The sequence below is a fragment of the Mytilus californianus genome, unplaced genomic scaffold (assembly GCF_021869535.1).
Source record: "Mytilus californianus isolate M0D057914Y unplaced genomic scaffold, xbMytCali1.0.p SCAF_7, whole genome shotgun sequence".
Lineage (NCBI taxonomy): Eukaryota > Metazoa > Mollusca > Bivalvia > Mytilida > Mytilidae > Mytilus > Mytilus californianus.
The window spans coordinates 56,267,985-56,286,485 of record NW_026262723.1 but is presented as its reverse complement, the minus strand read 5'-3'; the positions used below and the strand labels follow the sequence as shown (position 1 = coordinate 56,286,485).

The 18,501-nt window shown below is 32.1% G+C and overlaps 2 protein-coding genes across 3 annotated transcripts in view; both read left to right on the top strand.

Annotated features, from left to right (window-relative positions):
• Positions 1 to 18,501, top strand: part of LOC127709100 (uncharacterized) — an 88,158-nt gene that overhangs the window by 5,106 nt on the left and 64,551 nt on the right. The window lies entirely within an intron of this gene.
• LOC127709102 (uncharacterized) lies at positions 1,178 to 18,443 on the top strand. 2 transcript variants are annotated; one of them, XR_007985498.1, is made up of 7 exons: positions 1,178 to 1,316; positions 4,497 to 4,628; positions 7,189 to 7,490; positions 9,892 to 10,047; positions 11,596 to 12,051; positions 14,474 to 14,537; positions 16,472 to 18,443. XR_007985498.1 is itself a non-coding variant. In XM_052214451.1 (7 exons), exons 1-7 carry the CDS (start codon positions 1,217 to 1,219, stop codon positions 16,950 to 16,952), a joined length of 1,578 nt encoding a protein of 525 aa, XP_052070411.1. In that variant the 5' UTR covers positions 1,184 to 1,216; the 3' UTR covers positions 16,953 to 18,443. The 2 variants fall into 2 exon arrangements, 1 of the variants encoding a protein (XP_052070411.1); XM_052214451.1 differs by having other exon boundaries at positions 1,184 to 1,316; positions 7,189 to 7,377.

The following is an 18,501-nucleotide window of genomic DNA, read 5'->3' as shown; positions in this document are numbered from 1 at the left end:
TTGATAGACCTTTGATATAAAAGTAAGAAGATGTTGTATGATTGCAAATGAAACAACTTTCCGCTAGAGCTCAAACATATCTCCTCCTGAAAAATGCATATTTATTTATATATGTATCTTTCGCCAGAGAATTGTCATGTACTGGTAGTGTATGTAGCTCTTTATGCCACAACTACCAAATTGTCATTGTTGCATTTTCACCTACTGTGGAAAGACATACACGCGATATTGAAATGTATACGTCAAAAATGTAATTTGCAATCTGTCCGTCTATCGACATAAGACTTCACGTTATACTTAAAAATGTAACATACCTGTTTAGCTTATTAATAATAAATATAACATGTGCCTTTCCTCTTAATTCAAAATCAGTCTGATAAACTTGATGGTATACACTGTGTTGCTTTATAGTAAATGTACATGAGTCAAGAAATACGAAGCTCTGGTGTGTGACTTTCTTTTACGGAATCATCACTATTGTACCATATATATTACAATATAACAAACTATTTAACAATGTTACCAAAGTTAGATTCCGCTTTTTAAAATATCTTTTTCTTGAATTTATTTCATTTTATTTTTGTATATGAAAATGTTTGTATTCTTTGTTGTCAAGGTTGTTTTAGCAATTTTGGAGCAATGAATAGTGGTGGTATCTATGACATTAAAAGGTTAACACCGGCACTTTGTTCAGAGAAATGTAAAATAAGATCATATTTTGCATTGAAAGTAAGTAACGTGTTTTCCTCTTATTCAGTTAATGTTATTGCTATCTACTAGAAAATGCAATTATTTACGGTTTACTTATTCTCTTTTCTTTCTGTTGTTGTGTCGTTGGTAGCTTTCAATATTCAATGTAAATGCTTTTGTAGAAATAAGGCTATTGATAATGTTTAAATTTTAACCATCATAACAATTTGTCTTTTTCTCTTGAGTGTATGTAATTTCTGTTACTCATAGTTTTTATCGTTTCAAAGATTTACTTTCATAAATTCAGGTATATTCACATTGTACCATTGTGATACATGACCTATTGCAACATTTACCTTTTTCTTCAGATACCACCAATGATCTCAACATACGTTTTGTAAAAACAAACACACAGTTGCGCTATAAGGTTATTTGTGTGATTGAGCTTATTTTGTACCTAGGGTACCTAATTTTACTTGTATTGCAGTACAACTGGTGTCTTTGCTTACATTCTCTTTACAATTTGATGGATGTCGATTCATCAAAGTGCACGTACAAATGTCGAGGTTCAAATGATGTTGTATGTGGAGAAAGATCTCATTATACAGTATATAAGCACATTACTGGTACGTGAGTTAGGTTACACTTGCCTACTACTTAAGTATACACACAGCTGTTCTTTTCTTCCCAGCAACAATCAGAAACACTTATCCTTACATATATGTTACTCGTCTCGATTTTTAAACGGTTGTCAATTTGGAAAGCAACACACCATAGGCCAAACATCTTGAGAGAACAAAGAAACATTATATAACGTAAAATAAAAAGAAATAAAGAATAAGCTCTCAAACTCTATTTTTAAGGTCAACTGGATAAAAATAGCACAGGTATAAGCAAGACAATTGATACAAATTGAATATAATTGAGAAAAATAATATACCACATAATTCAAAAGTTTATTATAGTATAATTATACGTAAGGGAATGCAATTTGTCTTTCTGTCCATTTAAAAACGGGATATAATGTATACTTTACGTATACCATTGATATATCAAGAATTCTCTTCTATACTGTAAAAAAGAATGTAAATCACGGAAAGCAAGCGCTAAGTACCTCACGTGTTGATACGAAAGCATGCTGCTGCACACCTCAATATCGTTGACTCTCCATTAAGAAAATTAAAGTTTTAAACTAAAGCATACTAATGTTAGATTTAGTATTCATTTCTGGTGGTGTTATATTTTGTTGATTCAGCCATACTGGATCTATGTGATCACTCTGTTTTTGGAGATGGTGAAGACTACTAAGTTGAAGACATGATATGAAACTAATTATGTGTTTTTATGACTTGCAGAAACTTCCTAAACCATTTTAATCATCAACTGCCAACTTTTGACATGTTATTTGTCCTTAAATCAAGAAAAGATTGGTCGAACAACCCTTTTATTTTAGATATACACTTGCATATAGTTCCTTTGTAAATCAAAATTTATAACGATTTACTATTTATGAATTAATTTGAAAAAATATTTGTACATCAATTGAATCAGTCGATAAGAATATTGAAAGTATTATATTAGTATCTTATGCTTGTGTAAGTTGTTGTTCAATGAAATGTAGGTCAACATCTGTATTAATATATCTAAGTTGATTCCCACACTTTTTTTGAAATGGTATTACTCCAATTCTTTCCATAGGCAAGTACGAGTCAGTATGATTATCAACTGTCATGATTTTCAAATAATTACAATCGAAGGTGTAAGTATTGATCGGAAACGACTCCAGGCTTAATTCACCACAGTTAATATCTCATGACCTGTTAAATAATTAAATAGACACAATTTATTACACACCTAACTGAATACACACATTCTCAATATTAAACCTAAAAATGTATTTATTTATTTTAATCTACACTAAAACTATAAAGTTAGTTTTGCTAGCTAGCTGAATGATTAATCAGATGTGTTTTTTTTTCAAAGAAAAGACAAAAAATAAAAAAAATATGTATCAAAAATGCAAGCAAATTTTATTTCACTCGTAAAATCAGACTGTCATTATCATCTGACATAAGTTAATAATCAAGTTCAAATTAATTAGTTGCCACCAGAAATTTGGTTGAAATAATATACAAAATTGCATAACTCTTATCTGAGCATTTTCTGCAATAAAATTATTTGTTTGTTCTACATTTAAATCCCATTATATTGCTATTTAACAGTAATTGGAAATATCTCATCATTAGGTATTTGTACATTTAAATTCAAAAAAGGAAATGTAATTTTCTTACTGAAGAATGAACACCAATGTAGATAAAAAAAATAGTTATTATTTTTTTTAATTTTTGTTGTTAAGAAAGTGCATTTCTGAGGTCTCTTTCTGGAAATTATAAAGCCAGTTATTATAAATGGCATATAATAAATATATTACTTATTTGACAATTTCCCTTTCCATTCTTGTCAAAAAAAATCTGACAGAGTCTAAAATTGAAATATCAATATATATATCAATATTTGCATTAATATTTTTAGTTCCTTTGGAAAATAACATATAAATTTTACAGTAAGATTGAAAATGAAAAGAGAAGCAAATATTAAAAAAAGAATGGTCAGAAAGAATATCAAACCAGCTATAAATATGGCTGGATCACAACATCGACGATGCTTTGATTTTGAAATGTGAAAGACATTAAAAGGCTAAATAATTTAAACGAAAAAGGTCATGATTAATATCCATTTCTATTCTTTCGAGATAAATATCAGAAACATTAATACGGATATCCTCTGGAATGACTATTCGGTTATTTGTCATGCAATAAATGCAAAATTTAAGAGAAAAATTGTAACAGGTCTACATCAAAACCCTTCTGAACTCGTGCCTTGATCACGACTTTAAATGTAGCTGTTGATAAAAATAACTTGTTGTCTATTGCTGAAGAGGCCCCCAAGCCAGTCAAATGTTTCTATATATGAAATATATTGCTCAATTTGAACGAAATTAAAACTCGATCATTAACTGCTTTTTATATGACTATTTATTAAATATTGTATCAATAGTCAGAAAATTTTAAGAAATTATATTAATACATTGTACTGGAAATTGTGTGGTATTCAGTAGTAGGTTTTCAGTTCAGTTGGTGGCAAAACTTGTTCTCAGATTTTTGAGTTAAATGTTGTGCTTAGAAGTATAGACTTCAGTCATAATTTTGATTTCATGGAACTTAGTGTTTAAGATACTTTTGAAAAAAAAGTACACGATACTGGAGGGCAATCAAAAACCCTAGGTCGAAGAAATACAAACAACACCATAAAAAACTTAAACACACAAATAGGAGTTATTAAAATATAAACACAATATGCATTACATTAAAAATTAAACAGCTTGAAATCTTCCAAACCTCTGACAGCAAAGCTGCAGGAATGAACAAAGTATCACCAATTTTGCTATAATATTTGTTACTATCTTATAAAAGGGTAGTATTCCTTTTTTGTGCCACGATTTACAGTGTTTGAAAGGGATTACTGTTGAAACTGCCGTTCTTAATTTACGATGATGGATGATATAATGGAAACTAGTACCCCACTCTTTACAGTGAAATCGTCTCCTGTAACACTACGACCATACGAATCATATATATCCTCGATTTTTTTTTATCATTTCAATAACTGGAATTTTACCATTTTAAATATATAACGATTTCGGAATGTATAGATGTGTGTTAGACAGAATAGTTTGTTCATTAAAATTACAGTAAACAATTACATTTGTGTTAATTTATATTTATAGATGTTCATTTAATTCATAGGAAAATTCAAACCCAAAGGTGATGTCGATTCAAAACTTGCCTGTTCTGTTGTTATGCCTCGAAATAACAAATTTGTACTGAAAGCTGTTGACTGCTCTTTAAAATACTGGACAACATGTGTAATATCTAGAGGTAAATCTTATCAAGAAAAGTAAGGTTCCTAATTTTCATTCCTGATTCAATAATATGCAGTTATATAATTATTACTCCTATTAGTTATCAGGATTAACATACTTTCATTAACACTTGTTTTTATCTAACTTTAAGTTATCCTTTTACAAAACTTCGACGTTGTTTCACATTACATGATTTACAGCTGTACATATTCTTCACTCAAAATTGGAAAAGTGTAAATTAAAGGAAACATAGCACATTAAAATCGTAAAATATTAGCCGCAAATCACAAGATAACCATAAAGTGATTATTTGTTGATAAAGTTACCAATTTTGCCTCCCATAAACATAATGTATGCTACCAAAAAAATTCCAGGACAAAGAGTCAATGTCTTTTTCCTTTCTGCCATGCGTTCATTCGTCTTTGTGTCCTCAACCAATCGTTTTCCGGATGAGAACTTTAGTTTTCCGAGCTTGATTTGAATAGAAATAGTACTGATACTGTTGTAAGACATTGGAAAGGAGAAGATGACTTTTAATTTTAGATCAATAGCTCTAAAAATAAAATATTTTGCGACATTCCGCTTCCAGTTGGTAACTTAAATTTCCCTTTCGTGATCGGTATGAAAGTTCTAATTAAAATGTAACTTATTTTTGTTAATATTAAGCAGTAATAGTGTTCCAAATACTGTAGGGCTAGTCAGTCAGAAAAACCCCTGCCAAATGGGAACCTTAACAAATTTATAGTTTGGGATGATTATTCGCGCATATGTATGCAATTTATTTGTATTTCCATTCAATAATGTTGCGGTAATGTGAATATGTGTTGGCAGTGTCAACTTTCCATCTGTTTAGTTTGGTTGTTCATTTGAAAGTAAATTGAAAACTTCAGCTGTCAGCATGGTCAGTGTGAATTTGTAATCAGTTCTGTTTCTATAGTATAAAGCCTTGATACACAAATTACGGAACGAATGTACAGGGTGATTCAGTTAAGTACGATACATCAATAGTGTACCGATAAACTCAATATATCGTCAGGTACGTGCGTGCCTTAAGCAATAAGCAATTCTAATGTAAGAGTTGCCATTAATGGTTGATAATATTAAATTTTCATGGCGTCAATAACGAACAATTAAAGATACAGGGGAGATTCATCGTCCGATTTAGTAATAACTTTAATAAATCGCTAATGAGTGTATTAATCAATAAACATGTTTCAATCCGGTCTACATCGAGGCATTCTTTTCATCAATGGTTTTTATTTTTTATAACAGAACACGTTTGTACTGACCAGGAATATCTATTCAAATGTTCGTTGCATTTCAAAGATGGAATTAAAGCAACTCCATTGTGTTGCATGTAGCTACAAGTTTGTTTCGTACTATTTCTGCATATAAGTAAATTGGTATATTTTGTTCTATTTAACATGTTTGATGTATCGTACTTTACTGAATCACCCTGTACATTCGTTCCGTAATTTGTGTATCAAGGCTTTATACTATAGAAACAGAACTGATTACATCATTCGTAAATATAAATCAACATGCAGACATCTTATACGTTCAGGTATTTCACATCCAATCTTGTATGGTAATATTCTTTAAAAAGCACAAAAATGTCGGCATTCACCTCAAAAGCTGACCAAACCTGTAAACAGACTTATTCAGAAGGGATATAGTTACGATACTTTTGTCAGGTCATTAAAGATCGCATATTTTGGTATTAATATTGATTCACTCATAGTGTCTTTGCATCGGAAATAAACACATTTATTCTAAAACCAGTTGTTGGCATGATACGGTGTATGTTCTTCTCATATATTTAATGATGGTATGATACTAAACCCCTAACGGGAGGGATTGTGCTTGATTTTCATATGATGAAGACATAATCTTTCAATCAGTTTAATTGAGGTCTGGAGCTGGCATGTCAGTAACTGCTAGTAGTCCTTTGTTAATTTATGCATCATTGTCATTTGCTTAGTTTCTTTTGTTACCCATTCTGACATCGGACTCGGACTCGTTTTAAAGTGAGTTTTTCTGTGCGTATTGCTGTGTGTGTGTTTGTTCAAACTGGCTGGAAAAGGGGGGGTTGAGATCTCACAGGACATGTTTAACCCCGCCGCGTTTTTGCGCCTGTTCCAAGTCAGGAGCCTCTGGCCTTTGTTAGTCTTGTATGTTTTTTAATTTTAGTTCATTTATATGTTTTGGAGTTTAGTATGACGTCCATTTTCACTGAACTAGTACACATTTTGTTTAGGGACCAGCTGAAGCCCTCATCCGGGTGCGGTATTTTCTCGCTGTGTTGAAGACCTATTGGTGGCCTTCGACTGTTTTCTGCTCTTCGGTCGGGTTGTTGTCTCTTTGACACATTCCCCATTTCCATTCTCAATTTTATTAATGTATAGAAAAAATGGTAAATTAAGTCATAACAACAATCCCGTTGGGTTGATAGTTGTACCAGTGAACACAAGAATCTAATCGTCGATATCATTAAACTCAAAGTTCGCAAATAGGTCATTATATTTTGTTATTTAAATATCGTTGGTCCAGTCTCTTCAACTTTATTTTCATTTTAGTTACTAGACAAATGGAATTCACAGACACTTATCAGTCGGCAAGTAGTAGATGTTCCTTGTTAAATGGGACAATACTTAGCACCACCGACAATCTTGATAAACTGGAGGATGGAAGAGAGTACTGGTCTAATGTCTTTAGATCCAAGTTTCTGAAATGGACAACTAATGAATCATTCGATAAAATCTGCTGTAGGTTTATATGTAAATATGTGCAAAACAATTGTTGCATTCAATTCGAATTGTTCGTACCACTCTAGCCTCTGGTAGTGATTATGTGAACGATTATGGTTTTCATTAATCATGTAAGTAAACATAAAAATACTCGATACAAAACAGTCCTCAATCACATGTGTACATTATCGTTGAGGGTCCCAGAACTTTTTAAAGTAGAGGAATGGTTAGAGGAGTCCAAGTTCAAAGTATTCTGTGTGCATGACTGGTCTTTTTGAAGTTATTTAGTCGCTTATTTGGTAAAGAACAATAGAAGGTGTCAATTTGGTTGCTCTTATTTTGAATAAAGGTCAATTACAATCAACTATAATGTGAAGATCAATCACTTTTTTGTACTTATCAACGCTTTTTATAGGAGTATTACGAGGGGTGTCACGTGTGGAGCAAAATATGCTAACGCTTCCAAAGCATCTGAGATCGCCCGGGGTTTTGTTTTTTTCTTGTTGGTCAGTTTATAGTTTCCAATGCAGTGTTTTGTTTGCTTTTGTTGTCTTCCTTTCTTTTTTCATTTTTGTACTTGGTCTATGACGCTGGAGTTTTGAAAGCGCCCTTGGTATCCTCAGCCTCTTTTTTACTTGGAAAAAAATACAAAACGAGTCACACATTTAGGTTGACCATTCATTCATTATGTATTAAAAAAATAGCTAAACTGAATAACGAAAACTGTAGATGATGCCTGGAGTAAAAGAACATAATTTTGATTAATTTCTATGTTAAATCAAACTCGTTCTAGAGTCAAAGCATTGGATACTGTGCGAATGATATCTTCATATGAAAACATTCAAATATGTGTGGTACAAACCATGTGATAGTAATATAAACATATGACACCGAATTCAGTACACACGACACATATGTTTCAGCTCTGATCGGGGATAGCCAAATAAGCACACGAGAGAATCGGAACCGCACGAGTTTACAGAAAACAACCATAGCAGTCTTAGAAAAATGATGACAGAATTTCCATCCTTACAAAAAACGCATCATAGATACCAGGCAGACGCCCGTTTCATCTACGAAAGACTCATTAGTGACGTTCGAATGAAAAAAGTTAAAAAGGTCAAACCAAGTACTAAGTTGAAGAACTTTAAGGACCCAAACTTCCGAACGATTTTGCCAAATAAAGCTAAGGTAATATAATCCTCGGGAAGAAAATCCGTACTTTTTTTTTTATAAAGTCCAAGGTTTTGTAAACAGTTTATCCATAATTTTGACCATATCAATGATAATTCAGGATAATAGAGAGGACCTCTTTTTCAACTGAGCTCAAAAACAAATATTAATATTTGATTTTTGATTTTTGGTGTTTTTACGCCAGTTTTAAGCACCGCTTTTGGGCTATTTCGTGGCGGCCAGTTTTTATTGGTGGAGGAAGCCGGAGCGCCCGGAGAAAACCACCGACCTTCGATAGGAAAACTGACAATCCTAGTCAATTAAGATTGGAGTCGAGTGCACACGCACGAGCGGGGTTCGAACTCACAACCTCAGTGTTGACTGGCTAGTGATTACAGTAGTAACTACTTAGACCACTCGGCCACCGAGGCCCCTACAAATATTAATAATTATGTTTGATAATTATTTACATGAAAGCTATATAAACCCAACTCCACGTGTTCTCCGTGTTCAATAGCTATATATAGTATACATGTGCATAGTATAACAGATGTTGACCATGGTGGGAGAGAAATTGAATTAAATTAGTCTTATTAATCATACAAGTCACGTGCACTTAGTTTCAGGTACGCGTGCATTGTATCAACAAATTTATATCGGCATCTTAGTTAACATTTGATTGGTTTATGTTTATAAGCTATAGGCACTAGACGAGTTTTACATTTTGATATTATAAACGAATGATCAGTCTAATGAATAATTGTTTAAGGCTAACTCGCTCTTTGTGGCCAAGTTATCAGAAACGTTCTTGCTTACTTTATGGATATTCATGTATTCAAAAATATTTGTCATTACAAAAGAAGTGACTCTTTTGAAACTCTGATAGACAAGAAGATAAAATGAAACAGATAAACACAGTAGAAATCCTATGTTGTGATACCCTTTATTTCCCCTCCTGCTTTATTTATGCATCAAAGACATCTTCAAATATATACTATGATAATGACAGAGCTATTGTGAAATCTAAAAAGAATTACATAGTACCTTTCTTAAAAATCCTATAAGATATCCTAAATTGTAATTCACTTTCTTAGCAATGTACATGCAGCAACCGGATCAACTCGTTCAATATTTCCGTAACTCTAATATTAAAAAAGTTTGATAATCATAAAAAACACAAATTGGTAACATAAACGAATTCGAAGGAGCGCATTCTTAAAATTGATAAATTCCTTTCAATTTCTTAGGGTTGTTTGATTTAGGTGTTTATATCAGTTTTTCATCAAAATCAAACTTCGATTTACTTCAAGGAGATGAACTTATTAAGATATACAAGCTATTTGTTTTATTTTTTTTCAGCTGAAGTAGATGGATTGTTAAATGTTGATTGTGTATATTTAACAGTGGCATACAGGGAGGTTAAGTATATTCCATTGCCTTGTAAATACAAGTACACGGCCATCTGCAAACCCCAACAACCAGGAGATAAAGCCGTCATTAGACAGTGTCTAACTAGTAAAGATATAATTTTGCATATTTCTTATGTATATAAAAATGAGGAGATATGGTATGATTGCCAATGAGACAACTGTACACCAAAGTTAAAATGAAATGGATGTTAACAATTATAGGCAACCATACGGCTTTCAACAATGAGAAAAATTCCATACCATATAGTCGGCTATAAAAAGCCCCAACATGACAAATATGAAACAATGCAATTGAGAAAACTAACGGCATAATTTATAACAAAACAATTTACGAAAAACAAATATGACAGACATGAATCAACAACAAACACTGAACTACAGGCTCCTGACTTGGGACAGGCAAATACAGAATGTAGCGGGGTTAAACATGTTTGTGAGCGCTCAACTCTCCTAACCTGTGACAGTTGTTTTACAGCACACCATAAGAACAAACTATAAAAATCAGTTGAAATGGCTGAACTCATTACATCGATTTAAAACAGAAAAATATCTAACAAAAGATCAGACTGGACGTGGCAGGGTATTTGTACATCCCTACGAACAAAAAAACTCAAAGTACATATCTAAGGGTACTCGCAGTTACTGACAGCTTGTTCATCGCCAATATCAACTAATAAAAGAAATCATGCATCTAAGACTAATATATCAATCAGTACACATCCAACTTCCAATGGATTTAGTGTGAAGACTTCATTAACAACCAGAGAAAAAATGACCTTGTGCATTGCCAAATGATATGTATCGACAGATTGTAGTACCGTACTAGTTCTTCAGATAAAAACGCGAATATAAAGAATAGGAACACTGAAATAAAAAGCACAGAACACAACATAAACAACTAAAGACTGAGCAACACGAGCCCCACCAAAAACCGGTAATGATCTCCGGTGCTACGGAAGGGTACTGATATGGTCAAAGCATATGACTAAAAGTCATCTCTTGCTTAACAAAATTTTCAAAATGAAAGACAATTTGGCAAATCGATTTGGAAGAGGCAAATCAATGTAATAAACAAAAGCTGAGGAAATGGCATAAACTCCATAAGGCGAGATCGGATGAGTTGACAGGGTCTCCTTATAAAACAGATTAAGATTCTTTTTTTTTTCAAATTAAAGTAATATATTAAAAATTGACCATCAAAGTGAAATGAATGTAAAAATAACAAATATTTATTTAAATTTCGCTTTTGTTGCAATCATTTGTTATTGCATGATTAATTCTTGATTGTTTCACGTCCAATGGCAAAATACGTCAAGCATATTCAGGTCGAGATCAGTCACAAAAACATTTACAATAAATCAAATAAATAGATTTCAAAAATTGGATTGATAAAAGCTGGTAAGTATAGCAATTTGCATTACACTGAACTATTCAGACCTTTATAAGAAACTTGATCATAAAATTGAAGTTTTTAAAAACGGACACATTATTCAAACATTAGAATGGTTGGTACATGTTACAATATGATTTATTCAAGATATTAATGTCTCATAACATAGTAATATTATCATGTTAGCATGCTATCATTTTCTTTATATGAGAATCGCTATCAACTTTTAAAACGCTTTTACAGACAATGGTACCACCACAATTACAAGAGATCAATCAGAACCAGAACACAGTAATAAATCATCAAGCAAAGCAGATCCCACTCCAACAACTCAAAGCACCGAAACAGTGTTTTTAACATCATCGCTGGCGACCATGTCAACACATTTCGTACCGATGACTTCAGACTATACAAATCCTGTCACCCAATCTTCCCAAAAGTCCGGGTCAACAAATTTTGTTTCAACGAATTCAGATTATATCGACTCTTTCAATCCATCTATCTCAAGTAAACACTCGTCTGTATGGTCTAGATCGACTGCTCTTTTTGTTTCCTCGTCGCAAACAAGCATAAGTGATAAAACTGTCGGTATACATATGGAATTAACTACCTTAGTTCCACAAATGGATAACGACAACAGGACAGTGGCAAATGAAACTACAAATGATGGTTTTATTTATAGTGTCATTTTTTCATTAGGTACGTGCTCAATTCACTTTACTAACTTTGATTTTTTAATAATGATTGACATAGAATTATAAACAACAAGAGTATAAAATCACATGCATATTCAAAATCAGAACGGATTATCAATTTATAGTAAATGTAGGTTTTGCAAAGTGAGGCTACTGGAATGTAGAACAGTCAATTTATAGAAAATGAATGCTAGGTTGGGACAGAAAGTTGGCAAACCGGCTACTTGCTGATACTGAATGAGTTGTGATGATGATTACTTAACATACTCAGAGTTTGACTTTCTTTTTGCACAATTTATAATTAAGAATCAACAGTAAATAGAAACTGAATGTTATGTAGGACTAGAATCATTTAGAGAAAACATTCAAAAGCCACAAACTGGAGTTTGTACATGTAAATAAACATGGTGCGGAGTTAAACTTATTTTAGTATGTGTCAACTCAATCCTACTCCTTTGAAATGGGTCAGTGACATTTTCAAAGGTACATTGATAAGTATAATAGTTATTATTACAGAAAAAGGGGCTCAAATCTACAATACAGGTATTACTAACAACATACACACAAACAGTTTCATTATACTAAGGTCTTTATGAAAAAAAACAGAATATTCAGTTTTGGCAAAATCTCCTAATCCCTTATCTATGTTGTGTTTTGTTTACTGTTGTTTGTCTTTTCGTCGTTTTTCGTTTTTTACCTTGCCAATATGTTTTCGACTTATGATTTTGAATATCCTTTGGTATCTTTCGCCTCTCTCTTATTATTTTTATGACTTGTTAATTTAATCGTATACAAAAATGTACATACTAATAATAAACAATATACGCATAAAACACCCCGTAAAAATGATATGATCAGTGTGTAATCCAAATTTTACACTAATAAACTCCCAGTCGGAAGTGCACGTTGACCTGTATAAATGTCTTTGTAAAAAGAAGTATCATAATCATTATTTTTAATAATACATACGGACATATAAAAAGTATTAAAAACATTCATCAAAGATAGTAGGCTTATAATTTTGTACGTCAGACTCACGTTTTGTCTTCAAAAGACTCACCAGTTACGCCCGAATAAAAAAAAGTTAAAAGCCCAAATAAAGGTGAAGAGCATTTAGTGCCTATAATTTTGTAAGGTTTTGCAAAATACAGCAAGGTAATCTCTTCCTGGGGTAAAAAATCCTTAGTATTTCCTCGCTGCTTAAAAACATAACTACAGTATTTTTTTTATTATCATTTTCTAAAAATGGCGACAATAACACAACTAACATACATACAAGATAATAATTCTTATCCTTGTTATATGAAATACGACTTTAAGCAAAAATCATGCAAACTGACCCTTATTTTCTTGATCATCAACTAGAACAGTTACTGTTCTAAATCATGATCAGATTGTTGCTCTAACTTACGCCATTTTGAACAGATTCTGACCGTTCAACCCTAGAACTGATAAGCCAGTTTTACCTTAATAAGGTTTGGACAGTTTTTCCCTATTACTGTTTCTGGCAGTTTAACCTTAAAACTACTCTAGGGTAGAACTGTTTCAGAACAAAAAACAGTTAAAAATAATATCAACTGACATGAAACTAGAATACGACGTATCTCTCATTTGTATAACTTATTGTAGAATTTTTTTTATCTAAATAATCTAGGACAACAACTTCCGAAATGAGAGGCGAAAGATACCAAAGGGATATTCAAAGTCATAAATCGAAAACAAACTGTACACAGACATTGATAATTATAATGCACACAGAACAACACGTAAATATAAAGCAAGAGCCACAAGAACCCTTTTAATCAAAACTAGCGGTGATGTCAAGGACTCCGGATGGGTAAGCAGATCCCGCTACACATGAGTCGCTTGACAATTTTAATCATGTCGACTTGATGATCAATTTGACTGTTCAAGGTTTCTCGCTTTTAGGATAATTGCCAAAAACGCAACCATGTGAATACAATCCCATTTAAGGGCAATAACTCTAACTAGGAGTCATCTGATTAATGTTGGAATATTAAAAGTAGGAAGATCTTGATATTCTTAACATTTTACTAAGTAAGAATGTCTCTACTTATGAAAGTTAATATGATATTAGACAATTACTTGTATTTTATCCTTTTGATCTATATTGAGGCATGGCGGTAACACAAAAATACCTCATACTAGACACACGGAGGATATTCTGTTCCAACTTTCGTAAAAATTGGTCCTGTGGTTTACGAAAACAAACGACGGACGACAACCTCGACAAATATCGATGACGGACACTAAGTGATGGCAACAGCTCACATGACCCACCCATAGGATTATGTGATCTAAACTTTCCCGGAAAATTATATTAACTGGTGATTAAATAAATGTATAGTATAGAAGTGTTGAAAGTTCTTTTTTTCACAACTTATAAAATTAAATCTTTATTTCAGTTCCAGCTTCTGTTGCATTGGCCGTTCTAATAATAATGGCAGTACTTATAACTGTAGTAAGAAGGTACGTTATAAGAGTGCACATGCCAAAAGGTATTGTACTGGTATGCGATACAGCGGAGGTATGCATTGCCATTTCAAGAAAATCACTTATTCCAAACGAACTATTTTTTTCTGATCAATATTCCATTATTGTTTAAATGTTGATAAATCATAATTCAAATGGAAATATGTTTTTTTTTTCCTTTTTAATTTTCTATTCCTTTACTTCTACAAAATGTTCCTTGCATTCGTAGGAAATTAAGGATAATCGAAAAAACCTCGGCTATTGCCACAAGTATCTCTTTAATTGACATTTCCATCTTGTTTTGATAATTCTTCAATTGAGTTTAAAACTGAGAATAGATATAGGAAGATGTGGTATGAGTGCCAATGAGACAACTCTCCATCCAAGTTACAATTTATAAAAGTAAACCGTTATAGGTCAAGGTACGGTCTTCAACACGGAGCATTGGCTCACACCGAACAGCAAGCTATAAAGGGCCCCAAAAAATTATTAGTGTAAAACCGTTCAAACGGAAAAACCAACTGTCTAATCTATATAAAAACGAGAAACGAGAAACACGTATAGCTGTTGGTTTTAGAGCAGAAAGTATAAACCCAGCGTGACAACCGTACTTTGTCCTTTCTTATAACAATACAAAGATGTGGTAAAATTGCCAATGAGACATACTTCCACAAGAGACTAAGTGATGTTAGCAACTAAAGGTCACCGAACGGTCTTCAACAATGAGCAAACCCATACTGCATAGCCAGCCATACAATATCCGGACATTCAAACAACCTCGTTTATGAAAAAAAAAAAACAATAAACAAAAAAACAAATCAGATATACATCAACAAATGACAACCACTGAATTACAGTTACTGAAAGCTGGTTCAAAGCCTATAACAACTAATGGAACAATCAAGAATCCAAGTCTACAATTATATTAATCAGTACACATCCAATGGATTAAGTGTAGCGACTTCATAAACAGTCAGAAAAAAATGAAATTAATTGTGCAATGCAAAATGTCAGTATCGACAGAATGTTGGACCGTAAATTTTCGTAGATGTTTAGCAATTATACTATTTAGTTATGTTCTAATTCATTTAGCTAGCTATAAAACCAGGTTAAAACAACCATTTTCTTCATAAAATGCCTGTACCAAGTCAGTAATATGACAGCTGTGCTTCACGTTTATCACTGCTGATTGATAACTTTTGACTTTGTCAGTTTTTATGAACTTCCTCTTTTTTTATTCACTTGGACATGTTGGAGTTCACTAATTTTGTTATACTTTTTTATTGAAGAAAAGAATCTGATTCAATGTTTGTACCGATAAAAACGATATTAAAAGATCTTACAGTGTTTAAATGATTTCTTTTTTTATAATAAGTCTATTTAAAGGAGCGATAGGTTTACGCTGATTGTATTTAAATTGACGGGCTCTATAAACAACATCACCGTAAAAATTAGGATATGACATCCCGTTTGTAATACGTTTTTCTACAGGTATTTCTAAAACCAAATATTTATTGATTTGGGTTTATGTCTTGCATTCTTGGTTGTATGAAGAAGATTTGCATCTGTCTAACAAAAACCGATCATTGTTATTTTTCATAAAAAGATACTAAAACAAATACAATTGCAATCTGTATTCATCTATTAAACCTGAGTGATTTTGATGGAATTCAATAATTGTATACTAGTATTTACTTCGCTATATTTCTCATTTATAAATACTTAAAAAATAGTTATATTTCAGAATTGTTTCAAAATCGCTTAACAAAATATATTCCAAGCAGTGCTGTTACTAGAAAAACTAATGTTTTAAGGAACATCGAATAACGTATCACTTGTCTTAATTTTGTACAAATAATAGTGGCCTTTTACGAATCAGGATTAACAATTGTTGCTTGCTATGTTACTCAATTGCTTGTATTTTTCTTTAGACGAAGAAGGGAGAAAGCTCATCCAGAAAGCAATGGACTTCAAATCGAGCTTGGTGCACTACAACCGATTATTGAATATGAAAAGAAGTCATACGAAAACCAAAGGAATTATTGGAAGACACAAGATAGAGGCAATCCGGATTGCCAAATTTATGATGAAGCTAACGACCAATATCAACATCTTGATTTTAATGTACAAAATAAAGAGCCAACATGTTTCGAAGCAGAATATGGTTATGCTATGGCAACAACGTCGTTTTTGAAGCCAGACCAAAAGAATCCAACCACCAACAGTGCATTAAAAATCCCTATGACAAAACGTGCAAAAATGCTAAGAACATCATTACATTTTCTCCAAGGCCCGTTTACAAAGCAGAGGTCTGAAAAAGAAAATGTGGCATATTGTGACACTGCAATAGTTCACACCAAATTCCTGTATGACACACCACACCAATCTATTAAGCATGTCAATAAACATTAGTACATTGTATTCAGTCTCAGTGATTACAAAAGCATGCGTGTGCCATCGAAAGCAATGTTATTTTGAATCAGGAGCTATTTTGAAATACAAATTTTATTCTTTTTAAAAAAGGATCTGTTTACCGTTCCGGAGCACCTGATATCACTCTCATAGCGGAGTTTGCTTTGCTCAGTTCTTAGTGTTCTATGTAGTTATGGACTGCTGTTTGTCTTTTTGTCGCCATCGATTATGCCATAGTAATTTCTGTATTTTTAAGACTTGTAATGTTTGTATAGTTCCTTTGGTGTTTTTTTATCTGTTTTATTTAAAGACTTTCATATTATACCTTATCTACATTTGTTTCAATTTAATGCATTGTACATGTTCCATAATGTTCAATAGCGGATGATAAAGATTAAGTCTGACATTAATTAAAAAAATAATATTCAGTACGTTTGGTATTATAAAGGTTTAAAGGAACATTGGAACGTTTTAAATGTTTTCATCAATATTGTGCTTGCTTGCATGAAAAGGATTTTAGAGGCCAACTTTTACATTATCAAAATTGATCAAGATACTTGTATGAGTGTTCTGAAGCTTTGAAATTCATTTTAATGATAATGAATTAACATTCTCCTTTACTCTGTGTGTGTGTGTGTTTTTTTATTTATTTATTTTTTTTTGCGAATTTTGAATTTTAATTGGCGCATGCATTATTTATTTTCCTAATTTTATGTTCTTCTTATTATGTTGAATATTTGACCATTTTGCAGAACATATATATTTTTTAGATACACCTAAAATGTACATAATAAACAACCTTGAAGTATGGCATTAATTATTGTATATATTGTACTTACCAATCTAATAAAAAAATAAATGCTTTAATTTTAAAAAGATACATGATTTAAGTAATATGTTGTACAACTCAAATAGATATGAACACATCTGTTACAAAGGTTTATAAATAACGCAAGAAATCTTACAAATTTCGTTGATATCTGTATCCAGTAAATGTTAAAACTACACCTGTGAAGTTCTTATCCTTTAGCTTCAGACGGAGGCTCTTACAACCTTTTATAAGTTTATAAAATTTTCGGACAAAGTTTATGCTTATAGCAGAATTAAATATTTCTGAAGTGTGAAAAATCCTTGAAGGTTTTTCGAATAAACAAATTTCATTGAAGATCCGTTTGTCTCCTTCTACGGGAATCACACCGTGCTTGTTCAAACGACCTGTATCGGTTCTGTTTCACCTGAAAGATACGATCCGTACACAGCTATTAACTTACAGATAAAGAGCGTGCCAGGAAGTTAGTATGTTATTCATTTTCTCCCAATTGATTTGGTTTAATAAATTGGGGTTCCGTGTTACATTGTAAATCTAAATAGGCGGTGTTTGTGCTTCAATGTTATATTTTGAGTGTTTTTAATTTAGAATTTTCGTGATCACAAATATTATATGTATGTATGTTTGTATGTATGAATAATTATTGAAAATAAATTGTTTTAGGTCACAAAACAAAGTTTATCTTCTTTTTTTCTTGATCTATACGCTTTTCAGACCATA